The sequence below is a fragment of the Sinocyclocheilus grahami genome, unplaced genomic scaffold (assembly GCF_001515645.1).
Source record: "Sinocyclocheilus grahami isolate Dianchi unplaced genomic scaffold, SAMN03320097.WGS_v1.1 scaffold411.1, whole genome shotgun sequence".
Classification (NCBI taxonomy): domain Eukaryota; kingdom Metazoa; phylum Chordata; class Actinopteri; order Cypriniformes; family Cyprinidae; genus Sinocyclocheilus; species Sinocyclocheilus grahami.
Window position 1 is genome coordinate 606,360 of NW_015505590.1, and position 16,387 is coordinate 622,746.

Consider the following 16,387-nt stretch of genomic DNA (forward strand, 5'->3'; position numbering starts at 1 on the left):
GAGAGAGGATTTGGGCTTTCTTTATTTGCAAATGATGGGGCCATTTGGAAAAGAGGGCGTAATGTAGGGTTTGTTTTAAAACAGACTCAAAGAATGTTACACTCTAAAAAATGCTGGGTTGTTTCAACCCAATGTTGGGTCAAATATGGACTAACCCAACTGTTGGGTTAAAAAGCTAATTTAAAAATGTATTAGCTTTTTAACCCAACAGTTGGGTTAGTCCATATTTGACCCAACATTGGGTTGAAACAACCCAGCATTTTTTAGAGTGTAGTGTTGGTGGAGGAATGAGGGAATACATGGGGATTTAAAATTTCGGCATCTAAGACAAAATATATGATATTAGGTTTTAAAAGAAAGTTACCTAATATAGGGCTCTATTTGTATGGGTCTCCATTGAAGAAGGTAAAGGCTTTTACATTTTTGGGTGTTTGGTTTGAAGAACGTATGACTTGGGCTGTAAATGTAGGTAAGTTACAAAAAAGTTTTGAATGTTATGAGAAGTCTAGCTGGATGTGAATGGGGGCCAATAGGGAGACGTTATTACTAATTTATCAGGCCATGATCAGGTAAATTATTGATTATGGGTCTGCTTCTAAAACTGTTTTGGATTGGTTAGATGTAGTGCAAACAAGGGCTTTGAGGATTTGTTGTGGGGCCTTCCGAACTTCCCCAGTTTCGGCCTTGCTTATTGAAATGGGAGAAATGCCCTTATGGTTAAGGCGTATTAAATTAGGACTACAGTACTGGGTAAAACTCAGTGGATGTACTTATACGTATCCAGCAAGGTGTCTGTTGCAAGAGTTTGTTGGAAGTAGGAAATATAATAATTTTTTTGTTAATGTAAATCAGTGGGCTAGGAAGATGGGATTGGAACAGGGAGGTATTGCAGAGCATATAGGATAGTTACCTATGCCATATTGGGTGATGCCTGAGTTGAAAATTGAGTTTGCTTTTCTTCAGGAAAAAGATAAGATGGAGGTGATATTAAGAATAGTGGTATATATTAATTCAATTAATCAGAGTAGTCTAATCATTTTTTATAGATGGGTCTAGAGATTCAGTTAATGGGAGAGCTGGGTTTGGTATGTATGTGGAGAAACAGGGTTGAAAATTGGTCAACGTAGTTCGAATGGAAGCTCTGTTCTTACTGCTGAGTTAATGGCAATTTTATGGGCTTTATGGTGGATTGAAGAAGCCAGACCGAGATAAGTTTTTATCTGTTCTGAGTCTGCAGCAGCTCTGGAAACTTTAAGAGCAGGAAAATCTAAAGTTCAACCTGATATTGTAAATGACATCTTGAGTGTGTTTTTTTTAGAGTTGGGTTTGCTTGCAATATCACTTTCTGTTGGGTGCCTGGGCATGCTGGGGTGATAGGGAATAAGCAGGCAGATTATATAGCGAAGGGGAGTTTAGGAGGAGAAATAGATATGCATGTATCCTTGGGGAGGGTGGAACTGAGGGAAAGAGTTAAAGAGGGCTTAATAAAAGAATGGCAGAGAGGATGGGAAAAGGAAATCAAGGGTAGACATTATTTTTCTATTCAACCTAAAGTTAGGAAAATATGTTTTTGTACTTGTCCATCCCGTAGGGACTCAGTTAAACTGTGTAGATTGAGGTTGGGGCATTGTGGGTTAAATTACTTTTTGTATATTGTAGGAAAGCATATTTCTGGATTATGTTAATGTGGGAGTATGGAAACAGTAGGGCATGTTTTCTTGGAATGTAGGAAGTATAATGTAGAAATAAAAGCACTTTTTGATAAATTGGCAGAACTTGGAGTTAAAGTGTTTTCTGTTACTTCTTTGTTTGGACACAGTGATAAGCATAAACTGATCTGAGTCAGTTCTTCAGTTCTTGTGGTTTAAAGTTCAAAAAACACATTATTTTCCACATACTGTACATTATTGTTTCTCCTTTATGCCCTGCCTTTCTGAAACTCGTCGATTTTTACAAAACTCATCGTTCTGAAAAGCGAAGTGTGCTCTGATTGGCCAGCTATCCAGTGCGTTGTGATTGGTCGAATACCTCAAGCGTGTGACGGAAATGTTACGCCCTTACTATACTGTGATGCCCTGTCCGGCCGGAGCGATGATTCAAAAACATGAAAACCCATTACAAACAAGGCATTTGTTGCATCCAGTGGGGACATAATTACGGATTATAATGACTTACACTGTCTTTTTACGCGTTGCGTTGCATCGCGCGGCGTTAACATAAAACCATGTCTGCATTTGTGTTCGGAGAAATGACAAACAAGTGCTACTCTACACTGCTCAAAACCGTACGGCGGGCTTGCGGCAACCACATGTGACGACCCCGGGCTGGACTCCGCTTCGTCCACGGTGAAAGCCGATCTGGCGATCCACACCGCGAAGTTGATGTATTTCCTCAGCGACCAGCACGGATCAGCTCTAGGCATGACGAAGCGGATATCGTCCTCTTTTGGAAGGCCAAACAAAGTAGTTTTGCTTTCACAACGAAACACACAGCGCCTTCATGACATGGTGGCAGCAACAATACTACAGCGAGAATAAAAGTTCCGCCTTCCTTCTTTGCGTGAACTTTTGGCGTTATGCAAATCTTCCCACATCGTGACGTAGACATGTGGGGAGTGTTAGAACGAGCCGTTTTAGGTAGGCGTGGTTGACTCTTAACTTTTATAAAAAATATCTCTTTGGATTTGAGACTTTAGTCTTTGCAACTTTACAGATCTTCTTTATGCACCAAGAGCTTTCACTACTTCAAAGAGAAAGGAAAAATTGAAATTGCATCATATGACATTTATGTCTATAATCTAATACATTTTGGCTGCTTTTGTAAACCGAATTAATCATTAAAGTCATGTTTGCATCTATTTTTTTGTAAAGTTATGTACAGTAATTAACAGCAATGTGTTTGTCATTTAATTGTATTCCATTAGCTTAATTTGGACACGCCATATTTGACCTTTATATTTTACCTCATGTGTTTCTTTACAGGTATGTTTGGCTTTTTTTTGAGTCCATATGTTATGTTTATGTAAATATATAATAAAAGAACTATAAATAACCTTTATCTTTGTTTAGCTCATTATGCAGCTCATTATGCAGGCCTTTGTCTTCTCAGGTGTGAATCACTCATTATACATGACCATTCACGCCCCCTCGCATATTCCTTTTCTACACAAAAAGTGTCTTAGAAAATTTAAATCAATATATTGTTTTCTGTGAGTGAGTAAACAAGATGATTTTCACATCATTCTGATGCAAAAACTCTAGACTTCAAGATCTGTTCTCAATAGTCTTGTGAACAAATGTTCTGTATGTGTTTTATGGCCTTATTTCAGTGACTTTAAAACTTTAGTTTTTCACTAAGCACGCATAGACGTTGTTTTCTCAAAAACACAATCACATACATACATGCTGCCCACATATTATTGTAGCTCAGTTTGTGCTGATTATGGTGCTACTAAACTTAGTCATTAAAATGTTTATTAGCAACTGAAAAAAGCACAAATGTCAGGACATGTCAAAACTTCTCCAGGGCCCAAAACACCCTCAGACCACAGAGGGTTAAAGTAATAAAGACTCTTACTGCATGTTTAATGTTAATGGTATTTTATTTGATGATTTGTTAATGTGTCATTGTGTCATGACTACTTTGAGGGGCCCATCATTACTAACTCGTTATTAACTACTCATAAACTAACATCAACTCATGGTTTGTTAATGCATTATTTTGCCATGACTTTACTTGAGAGGACCCATAATAATTAATTTATTATTAACTATTCATACACTAACATCTACTCATTGCTTGTTAATGCATTATTTTGACATGCCTTTACTTGAGGGCACCCAATCATAATTAATTAACTGTTAACTACTTACTAAACTAAGCTCATGATTTATTTTATACTTTCTATCAAATGCACATGTACTAACACAGTGAGTATTGAGCCCAATTAAGAGATGTGGTGTGGCTTTTCAAGAAGTCAGAGAGCGGAGGTACAGGATCATCACGGCCTACGTCTGGATGGACAGTGAACTGTACTGACACCCAGCAAACGTTCTGACCTTACCTGCATGTTTCTAGTTTGGCCATTTCTTTTGGAATCGTTCTACAAATATGCTTTGTGGGTTTTGAGTTTTTATTTATTTATTTAGCTGGATATAAGTCACAGTAGGGTGAATTTAAAGGGAAAGAGATCAAAACAAAACAGGCAAGATCAGTTATTAGTGTTAGTATTTTCTATGCTTGATGAGGAGGATCAACTAATCCTTCGCCACTCAGTAATGATTATGACAATGCTGAAGATGGCAAAAGCTCAAATTATGATATTAAATTATTTAAATTAATTTCAAAGTCAGAGTATTTCTTATTTCTTTTTAAAGAGGCTGTTTGATTTAGTTTACCCATAAATGTTAATTAATGCATTAACTATCAAACATGTACTAACATGTAGTTATGGCTGCCGTTATTCATGTGTGAATCCATATGACTCCAGTTGTAGTTAAGGATAGCTCTTCACTAGTTCATGATACACCTTTAATGATTAATTAGTATATGATGAATTAAGTATTAATTTAGGCATTAGTACATGATTATTCATGTACCCTTATTGTAAAGTGTTACCAATATATCTGTGTTGAACATCAGCTGCATAACAAAAATAATGGCATATGGGAGTAACTGTTTCTCAGTGATGGTTGCTTTGACCCATTCCTTCATACTTTCATTCTTTATTCGTTCTGTTATAGGGTTATGTCAAGATGGACCAAACAATGCGTGATAAGCTCTCACAACTGGTTGAGAAGTTGACTACCTCTGGAGAACCACAGTTAAATCAAGACAAAATGAAGGAAGTGAAGAAAATAAGTGAATAAAGTATGTTTAGTCGGTTATTGATTTATTCACACACAGTAAGTAAAAAACAACAACAACAATGTGGACCAAACTGTGAGTGATGTGAATAGATTAGAACATTCTGGAAATGATTTTTTAGCAACAGGAAAACTCTTCTTTAAGAGTTTAAGGGCATCTTTATTTGTTTAGTGAGTGTTTTTGCCCCATTGCGGTCACTGCATTAGCAAAAGGCCCATTGAACCAATTAACCCTTAGAGCCCATTGAACTTTACCTTGAAGACTTGAAGTGAACTTAACGACAACTTGAGCCAGTAACAGTCTTTTGTTTAACCATCATGCATTTTGTGCTTGCAGACGGTGAGGCAAAACAAAAAAAAAAAGATTCCGTAAATTCTGATTTCAGACAGCCATGCCATGGTCACCAAAGCTTTTGCCACCTCTGCCCAAAGTGTGCTTACGATCTCATTATCTAGTCACAGAATGAGGAAACTGGACTTACCCAGTGTTTATTGATCAATGTTGTCAGTTATGAAGCCTAATCAAAGTCCATTTCAAGTAAGCATACATCTTTATTTGCTCATGTGCCTATGTGTTTGTTTTTGTGGCTACAGAGCAGCACTGGACATATGACCTTACCAGGGGCATGTCTACGTGGTGGCCAGGGGTGGCACCGGCCCCCCCTGAAATTTGGCTAGCCACCCCAGGTGCCCCCCCTACCAAATGTCTTGCCATAGGCTTGTTTTTAGTAAATTTTTAATTTTAGGCGGTTTCTCACTCAGTAATGATTATGACAATGCTGAAGATGGCAAAAGCTCAAATTATGATATTAAATTATTTAAATTCATTTCAAAGTCAGAGTATTTCTTATTTCTTTTTAAAGAGGCTGTTTGATTTAGTTTACCCATAAATGTTAATTAATGCATTAACTATCAAACATGTACTAACATGTAGTTATGGCTGCCGTTATTCATGTGTGAATCCATATGACTCCAGTTGTAGTTAAGGATAGCTCTTCACTAGTTCATGATACACCTTTAATGATTAATTAGTATATGATGAATTAAGTATTAATTTAGGCATTAGTACATGATTATTCATGTACCCTTATTGTAAAGTGTTACCAATATATCTGTGTTGAACATCAGCTGCATAACAAAAATAATGGCATATGGGAGTAACTGTTTCTCAGTGATGGTTGCTTTGACCCATTCCTTCATACTTTCATTCTTTATTCGTTCTGTTATAGGGTTATGTCAAGATGGACCAAACAATGCGTGATAAGCTCTCACAACTGGTTGAGAAGTTGACTACCTCTGGAGAACCACAGTTAAATCAAGACAAAATGAAGGAAGTGAAGAAAATAAGTGAATAAAGTATGTTTAGTCGGTTATTGATTTATTCACACACAGTAAGTAAAAAACAACAACAACAATGTGGACCAAACTGTGAGTGATGTGAATAGATTAGAACATTCTGGAAATGATTTTATAGCAACAGGAAAACTCTTCTTTAAGAGTTTAAGGGCATCTTTATTTGTTTAGTGAGTGTTTTTGCCCCATTGCGGTCACTGCATTAGCAAAAGGCCCATTGAACCAATTAACCCCTAGAGCCCATTGAACTTTACCTTGAAGACTTGAAGTGAACTTAACGACAACTTGAGCCAGTAACAGTCTTTTGTTTAACCATCATGCATTTTGTGTCAGGGGCTGGCGTCTGGTGTTCTCCCAGGGGTGGCACCGGCCCCCCCTGAAATTTGGCTAGCCACCCCAGGTGCCCCCCCTACCAAATGTCTTGCCATAGGCTTGTTTTTAGTAAATTTTTAATTTTAGGCGGTTTCTATATTCTGATCTTAATGACAATGTCGAGAGCGCATAATGTTACGCGATCCATGTGCGCGAGGACGAATCTCTCCACTCCCAAGCGGATTTCCTTCACTCACACAAAACTGGACGTGTGCTTTTAACATACATCGTTCCGCAAACACAACCCCCCCCGGCCACCCTCTTTTGAGCCAGTGCCCCCGACTGGCCCCCCCATTTAAAATGCTCTAGACCCGCCCCTGGACCTTACACTCCTTGTTAAGTTGTATTTCTTCATTATTTTATGAGTTTCCACTGACTATGTTGATAATTTCTACAACTTGATTATGACCCAGCTGAACCAAGAGCATGCAGAGATCCGTCTCTCTGCCTTCCAAATGGTCAATGAGATTTTCAGCCGGTCGCATCATTTCAGAGGTCTTCTCATCACAAACTTTCAGGAGTTCCTGGAACTTACAGTAGAAACAGACACTGAGCAACCGTTGCCTCCACCCAAAGAGGTGGTGAGAAAACTAAGGACACTTGCCATTCAGGCTGTGCAGTCATGGCACGCCACGTATGGAGAGGCGTACAAGAAACTGTCTCTGGGATATCACTTTCTTAAGCAGATTAAAAAGGTATTTATCTGGATGCGCCTGTTCTGTGATTATAGTATTTAATGCCATCAGTCTGCACCTTGGGACAGGTCACTTGTGTTCTGTAATTATATAAAGACTAATGGAAAAGATATTGTGTTCTAGCTAAATTTAGCTGTGTAATCAAATGTGAATGAATCGAGCAATTGATAAAAAATAAATTTAAATTGTGTGTCGTATTTTCCAATATTATGTTCAAATTGTTTATTATTTACATATGATTTTTATGCACTTGATGTTATGGGCGGTTTTAATTTTGATTATAATTCGTCATTATCATAGTGAAATGTCTCCTTAAAGGGATAGTTCACCCAAACATTAAAAGTTCTCTGTCATCATTTACTCACCCTCGGGTTGTTCCAAATCTGTTTGAATTTCTTTATCTACTTAACACAAAAGAATATATTTTGAAGAATAAGGGTAACCAAATAGTTGCTGGTTTCCATTGACTTCTGTCGTATGGAAAAAATACGTATTAGTCTATTTATAGTCCTACATATTGTGGCACTAACCCCACCAAAAACAAAAGTGGCCAAAAGTGATGTTTTGATTTTTTTTTTTTATGACCCCACATTTCACTTAAACCGTTAAAATACAAAGGACAAAAAAACATTGACCAGTGTTGCCAATTGCTTTCAATTGAAAGTAGCTAAAACTGGTCACTTAATGTTGCTAGATGACCTCATAAAGGTGAGTTCATTGATCTATATTTATATTTATATAGATCAGTGAACTCACCTTTATGACGTCATGGGAGAGTTTCCAATGTAGATAATGTTTGTCCAAGAAATTGATTTTGTTGCTAGCCCTTTATTTTAGTAAGTATACTTAAGTAAAGTTCAAGTATATTTTTAAGTATACTTTATGTAGTAAGTGTACTAGTAGTATACTTGTAAGTGTACTGTTAAAAGAAGTATACTAATAGCACACTTGAATAAACTTCTTTTTCGTAAGGGAGGTTTTTGAAAAAAGTCTCTAAAGGGATGCGGAAGTCACTAAATCTAGTGTCAAAATCACTAAATTGGCAACATTGGCACATTGACTACAACATACGTTATTTACATTTCATTGGTCCTCTTGTTTTTGCATGTGTTCATAATGTCTTCGTATGATAGAATGGTCAAAAATTATGACCGCAAAATTTGGCTTGTTTCATTGCATTATTATCACAAATAAAACAACTGACTAAGCAACTATGCAATATGCTTACAAAATCTTGCAAATTTTTTTTAAATTAAGGATGAAAATATGTCAAATTTCCTAAGCCGGACATCACTTTTGGCCACTACTATATGGCAGTTTATTAAATTTTCAACTGACCGCCAAACCATACTGCAAAAACAACTTTTGTGAGAATTGTGGGCTTTCCTGGAGTTACTGGAGCCGTTGATGGAACTCATGTTCACATCATTGCTCTAACTGCAAATGAGGAGACACACCATTAAACAAAGCATTAGTAATAATTTGTGATAAATTTGCACAATGCAAAGCATTTAAAAATACATTTAAATTAAAACATTTCAGTCTTAATGAAATGATTTTATTGTTGTTACAATAAATGATTGGTGTTGTGCTGCTGTGACTTTACATGAGTAGGCTCACTATTGGCTGATTCAGAGGTCGAGGTCGGCCATTTTGTGTTGACATCATTGTAGTCCTTAGTTCACAACACTTAAGTGTCACCTCAGTCAACACTTAAGAATCAGTCTTAGACTTTACTGAAAGTTGCTTTTAGGGTCTTTATAAAAGTTTCCTACTCTTAGAAAAGTCCTACTTTTTACTAAGAATTTTTTGACACTTAAGTCAAAGCTTAAGACTATTCTTAAGAGCATTTCTGAGAAGTTTTATACATACAGGCCCAGGTCTTTTCCCATCAATGATTAATGTCAAATAAAACATAAAAAGAAGACTGTTCTCGTGAGTGCGAATCATGTTTATATTTCCACATATTCTTGATAGGACATCATCTGATTACCCATCCAATCTCTGTTTTTATATCTGAAGTCAGTCTACATTATACAGCAGAATTTCTACTTATTTTTCTATTTAGATACTGGAATTACTGCTTATTGAAAATGGGATTGAGTTATGCTCATCTTTAATTATAGTTCTCTATACTTCTTCTTAATTATAGTATTGAAAATCAGATCAGCTGACGTACAAGGCACCTACACATATTTATTAAATGCCATTGCGTTCATTCTGGAAACAGATTTATGTATTTATGAGAGCAATTTATTATTACAGGCTTGTAATATAGTATTTGTTGTACCACTTTTTGGAATTAAATCACTTTCAGCTAATAATCCTAGATATAATGCAGTATACAGCACACCTATCTCAACAATGTCTGTATAGCTTATCCTGTGTAAAGTGGCAATAATCATTACTGACATCCACAGTAACAAGTACTTTACAGACATTTTGTCCTGAAAACTTATCCTGTCTGACTGATACCTTCAAGATATCATCTTTTAGTCACTGACACCCTGTTTACATACGCAATGTGGCTACACACATGTCCCATAAGCAATCCAGTCATTTGTATGCAGAAAGTGGAACTAATTCTAAATTGCTGTGGTTAAAATGCACAGATAGAAAATATTTAAACAATTTGCATGTAAAGCTTGCGTAAATGTGAAATTCCTAGATTTGTATTGCTGTAAGAGTAAGTTTACAATAAAGTGTTTTAAGTTTTTTACAGCATGTTTAAGATTTCACAGCTCCACCAAGAATCAACATTTCCTGAGAAACTATGTTAAGCAAATACTTTATATGCTGGTTAAACACTGAGTGATAGCTCCCAGGACATATTGTAAATTAAATGAACAATATCCTGGAATAGTTAAGCTTAGATATAATACTGTAAAAATAAATCAACAGCCTAAATATTTACCTCAATAAATCAATCATTTTAATTCATAACCTCTTGACTACAAAAGCCTTGTCAGAAGTGGTTAATGAATTGCTAGAGTATTCTTTAAGACTTGGGAAGAGTAAAAGGTGGCAATACATTTACAGGATGTGGGTGAAATAGTACAGTCGTAGTTTGTTTTTAACAATCACTTTGGCGCTAATATTAGAACATTGATGTCATTATTCAAAACTCTTAGCTCAAAACTCCTAGCACTTTTTTAAGTTGCTTGGATGCAATACATTCAGTGAACTAAAATCACCTCTTCAAAATCTTATAATTTTTTTTTTTTTTTTTTTAATATCTAGAAAACACAAATAGCATTTAACAATCTTGTTTAAAAAAGAGTGACAAGTTCTTGTTCAAGTCTTGTTCTGTTTAAAAATGTAGTTAAGTGCCATTCATCCATAGTTAATAAGAAAAAGTGTGCCCATCCATTTCTATCCATGCTAAAATGCTTGTTTTGATCTCTCTTCCATTAAGAAATTACAACTGAGATTGAGGAAACCTTGACTGAGATGAACAACTGCATAAAACTGCTTGCAACCGATGACTTAAACCTGTTTAATGAGGAAGCAGCAGTTGCAAAAACCTCCGCGGGAGCTGAGAACATATCTGACCAACCCTGCTGCAGTAAATACCTGAGCAATGAGCAGAACGGAAAGATGACCGAGAAGACAAATGATGAAGGGCAACCAGACAAGTGTAGTGACGAGAGTGACACAGAGGAAGTTCCTGATGAGGACGCGTTTCTCCGCAGCACTGGTTTAATGTCTTATAGATATCAGTTGGAGCTCAATGTGTCCACAGGTGTATCTGACTGATCGTGTTCACAGCTATTCTCATGATACGTATCCTCTGTCATGTCATAGCATGGCATGGAATTTGGAGTTCAAATCGGGAAATTTTGTGAATAACCAATTTGAATCATGTCTGCAGATTTAAAATTGAGGGGGACGGAGGAGAATGAAGCAGTAGTAAACACTGTGAGGAATCTTCATAGACTCATCACAACCAGACACCTGCCTCTGGTGCAGTCCTGGATCCAGGTAAACCCTTTGACCTCTGAAAGGAATCATTCATTCCCAAATGAAAAACCTGTCATTGATTATTCAAAAATAGATGTTTAGCACAATGTCCAAGCTGCTCTTTTCCACAACAATCCATATTTGAAACTTTATATAAACCATAATCTTTTACAGTGTAAAATGTGTCTTTTACAGGTCTTTACAAAGGTGGGTGTTGAGGAAGAACTGATGAGGAGAGCCACTGAGTTAAAGAAATCACTGGAGTACGCCTTGAGAAAACACGAGTGTCTTCATATAGATTACAAAAACAGAGAAAGAAGAGTGGTGAGTTTGTTTTTTCAAACAGATGTAGGCTTACACTTTTTTTGCACTGATTTCGAGTTAACAGTAAGGAGAGTACTACATGCTCACATGCTGTTGTTTCTGTTATAACTGAGTGCTTTCTTAAATTTGAAGCATCTGTTGTGTTGTGAAGGTGAAAATGTGAGTTGACTGACAACTGTTTTTATTTTTGATGTGCTGCCTGTTCCAGGAATTTACAATGACAAATATCATGTGTGAATTTGTTTTGCGAATTGTATTCAATATATTTAACTTTTCACAGTTACATCAAAGCCAGATCGTAATGTTTCTGGTGTTGAAATCATCTTTTGTTTTTAACAATATGTTTACATAACAATAAAAAGTATATAATATTAATAGTTATAATACATTAATTTATATATCAATGAATTTCCATTGATTCATGACTGATTTTTCTGTGTTGAGTGAGTAAGGTATAGTATATACTGTATGCATAAATACAGTATGTACCATGCTGTAAGCAGTAGTGATCATCACAATAATTCAGCAGTGCAAATTCCATCTGGAATAACTTCAGAAATGTATTATCCCCAGAGGAGGGCGCTCTTTCCCCACACATTAAATACTGGAATTTTGTCAAATAGTGTGCTGGAAAATGTTTGCTTGTCAAAAGATGTCCACATATAACACATGATGAGGGTGTTGAGAATATTTGTGTAGTGTGGACATTTTTAGATTACACTGTTTATTGTATGGTCAAACTCTTAAGACGTGCATCTTTGCATCGATACTGGGAGTTTTTCTACGGGGAGGCACAGTTCATTTGCTAATGGAGATTTGCTCACTCTAGGGTGGAATGGGACACAGCAAGCAGTTAGGAGACACCCATTATGACACATGTTATCCATTTTTAACTGGATGAAAAGAACAGACAGGGTAGAGAAAAAGGAGGGGTTTGACATTGACAGAGCACTTGACTGCACGCCAGAGAGGTTTATCACTCTCAGTGACGATTTTCAATGCAAAAAGTCAGTGCTTTGTGATAAAGCAACAACTAAAAGGCCTTTATCATAATTAGTTTTTCCTTTTCCCCCTAAAAGCATTCCATTACTTTATTCCCTGTGTCATTGCTATGACATGAGTGGAATTGCTTTCAGCTTAAACTCCTACTGATTGAAGAACAGAAAAAAGTGTAAAATGACTATAATTTTTCTGTGTGCCTTTATCACATGATAATGAGTTTTAGATAATAAAAAAAAAAAAACTCCAATAGCTTGGAAATGTAAATATATTATAAGGAAAAATGAATTACTAAAGTACACCAAAATATCAGTTATTTGCATAAATAGCACACCATATTTTTCCTCATGTAAGATCCTTGTGTGGATTTGTGGCTGAGGTCTGAGGTTCCTTATGCACAAAATATGTAAGGAAAAAACATTTAAAGGTCCGGGGGAGAATATACATTATTTACTGTGATAAGGCAACTTAATGGTTTGACCTGAAGGATTGTTCTCAATAATTGAGAACAATAATATCTATTTAGTTTCTTTTTCTTTGGCAAACAAAAGATAAATATGTTATATCTAAATCTCATATACAGTGATTTAAAGTAAATAACACTTAAAAATGTATGAATGTTGTTGTGATAAATAACATTTTAAAGCATGTTTTTTTTGTGGAAGAAAGAACAATATATATCGGTCAGTATGAAGACAAAGTATATTGTGACACTTTGTGGTTGTGAAATGTGGATCATGTTGATAGTTATTGTGATCCTCTAAACCTGCGATTATACTGCTAGAAAATCTGCGTGAACTTGAAGAGAACTGACTTTGTATATCCAATAAAAATTACTTTAACAGCACCTGGTTAAAAGACCTACAGCTCCTACGGCATTTGAGATGACACTTGCTTAGATGTGCTGTGATCTAATGCAATGACAGCCGTGCATTTAACTCTGAATTAAGTGATCAAATTCATTTTGGGGGTCACTAGCTCACAGTGCGTTCTTCGACATGAAAGAACTGATACCTTTTGGTTACTCACAATTACAGTTAAATGTTGGTCAATATTTGTTTTCGGCAGATGAAACTATTTAATTAATAAATGTATTCTGAAAAACATTTACTGTAGGATTTGCTTTTTAAACAATTTGGAAAAAAATTTTTTTAACAAATGATTACAAACAAATGGCAAGTAACGCATTGAATTAAGTGTAAAATTTAGAAGCAGAAAGACTGAAATAGTATTTTATATCATACTTAAGTAATCTTTGTTTTATTACAAATTTTTTTTTTACAGTGAACCTATTCAATAAATAAGATAGATAGAAAGAAAGAAAGCGTGAATAGGGTGAATTTGGGTAAATTATAACACTTTATAACTTTTGCCATTGAGATGACTGGGAAAAATGTCTCTATCCTGAAATAACCCTGTGTGTGTGTGTGTGTTTGTATGTATGTATATGTGTGTGAGCTTTCAAATTGAGATATGACAGGAAACTTCACGGGAGTCTCTCTCCAGGCTGCCTAGAACGTGTTCTCATGACAAAACGCATTTCATTCTGTTCTGCAGACAGCTAGCCCGCTAGTCCGTACACCTGAGTTATTGGTTTGCCGTAATAATTTGCAAGACCTTCCCCGTAAGAGAGGAGATTAGCATATAAATAGCAGATGCACAGAGGACCATCACAGCTGAGTACATTTAATTTTTGGTTTATAAGATTGAATAGGTTTTTAAACGCATAGCCATCAAACTTGCCCAAAGACAAATGAAGTGTAGGGCTCAGTTGTCCGAGGCTACCTCCTCAGCTCATTTTTTAAAAGGATAACAGACCTGCTTAAGGAGTGTGCCTGGCCGACGCTTCCCTGGGCACAAAGTAATTGAGATTGCTTACAGAGTTAATTAGACCGTACAAAATATATTGGAGGGCGCGAGGAGCACTGCTGGAATGTGTTTTTCCCCATAAGTGGAGGACATTTAAACGGAAACTCATTATCTTATCCTCTCAGGGTAGAGGCCAGGGGCCACTGCATGATCAATAGAGTTCATTGCGAATGTCTGCCAGTAGTCCACTCGTGGGAGCACATCGTCTAAATATTCAACATCGCTCTTATATGTCCATGTCTTCTGATGAAACAAATCATGGAGGTTAGCGGCATGTGTCATTTTAAGTATCACTGAGATACTATCATAGTTTTCATTAATATTTTGAATTACTTTTTATTTTTTTCATATTTTCCATTTTAAGTTTCTTTTTTATACAGTTTTAGTATTTTGTTGTGTGTTTTTGATATTTTATTCTTTTTTTTCCCCTTTTAAAATATGTCTAAATATTTTCTACATAAATTTTTCAGTTTTAGTTTTACCGAGTACGTTTCCTTGGAGAATGTCTGAAATAAAATAATTTATATATATATATATTATGATATGTCAGTTAACATTTTATTTTTATTTTAAGTAACAAAAATGATTATTATTTATTTTTTTTATTTTATTAGATATTAGATTTAGTTTTTGTTATAATATCATAACCCTGGTTAGAGGGACAATATCTCAGCATTTTATAAACACAAAATGCACAAAATGAAGCGTTTTTCATTAGATTATAATTACTAATACACATTTAATAAAATAAAATTAGAAGATTATTAGTAGATAATTGTCTTATCATTTTAATTAATTTAAATGTTTATACTCATTTTTATTATTTAGAAATTAATCTAATATAAATGTTCATATTACATAAATATATAACTTATTAAAATGACTGTTGCATGATTATTACCTATAGCCACTTTTCAAGTGATATTTCAACTTTTCAATCATTGGGGGCTGATATTGTATTGTGAACTGTAAAAGAATCAACTTCTCTACATAAGTGGTATTATTTTCTGGAAACATTCCTGGGCTACTTTACATTGTGAGGAGTTTAGTTTTCCTTGAGACACTTGGAGGTGTTCTTCACATGTCAGCAACACCTGCGTCAGCAAAAACCCTTATGGAGACTCATTCTCAGTATCTACACATTCCAGTCAAAGAATTATAATACTGCCTTTACAAGTTGACAGTGCTGATTTTATCACAAAAGAATTAAAGTGATTTAAACATAACAGTTTTTGGTCTGCAATATCTATTGTGCCAGTATTTTAAACTGCACTTTAATATGTCAAGGTAGTAACTGCATTTGGTTAAATAAAGACAAGATGAATAGACAATCTGTTCTGCAGCTGGTGGCAACAATGCATAAAAAAGGTTTAGGTGAGATTGAAATGATGTTTAAAGTTTGTAATTAGTAGCAGATTGCAGAATGACTGCTCAGTGTTTCAATTTATATCAAATGTTCCCTCCCTTTTTTAAAGAGGTGATGGACTTTCCTGTTTCTCTATTTCCGAAGTGGACTCTGTCGGCTATTAGCAGTGTTGTTTACATGTGTTAAATACTATAAAAATGTGAAAGTAACTAATTAAACTCAAGTACAGACCAGGGGCAAAGGCCAGAAATGTTTAAGTGGGTGGGCCTACATAAAACGGTGGGCACAAATTTCCAACAGAAAATATAACGCAGCACAAAGTTTCAAAACTGAAAATAACAAAACAGCCCATATACATCTCTGAAAAAAACAAACAATAAAATGCCTATTTTCTGTCTTGTATAATGACAAATGTATGTAGTCACCTATAACACTTTACAATAAGTTTAATTTGTTAACGTTAACATAAACTAACAATATACTTCTACACAATACTTCTAATGCATTGATTAACATTAATGTTAATTTAACATTTACTAATACATATGTAAAATTAAAAGTTGTATCTGTTAACATTAGTAACA

General features: G+C 35.3%; 1 protein-coding gene across 1 annotated transcript in view; it reads left to right on the forward strand.

The window, feature by feature from the left end:
- The first annotated feature begins 6,994 nt into the window (after nucleotides 1-6,994).
- Nucleotides 6,995-16,387, forward strand: part of LOC107550991 (UV-stimulated scaffold protein A-like) — a 50,316-nt gene continuing 40,923 nt past the window's right edge. Inside the window, exons 1-5 of the mRNA XM_016232467.1 lie at nucleotides 6,995-7,319; nucleotides 10,701-11,027; nucleotides 11,157-11,266; nucleotides 11,441-11,569; nucleotides 14,126-14,192. Coding sequence (XP_016087953.1) covers nucleotides 6,995-7,319; nucleotides 10,701-11,027; nucleotides 11,157-11,266; nucleotides 11,441-11,569; nucleotides 14,126-14,192 — 958 coding nt within the window. The remainder of the gene's footprint in view (nucleotides 7,320-10,700; nucleotides 11,028-11,156; nucleotides 11,267-11,440; nucleotides 11,570-14,125; nucleotides 14,193-16,387) is intronic.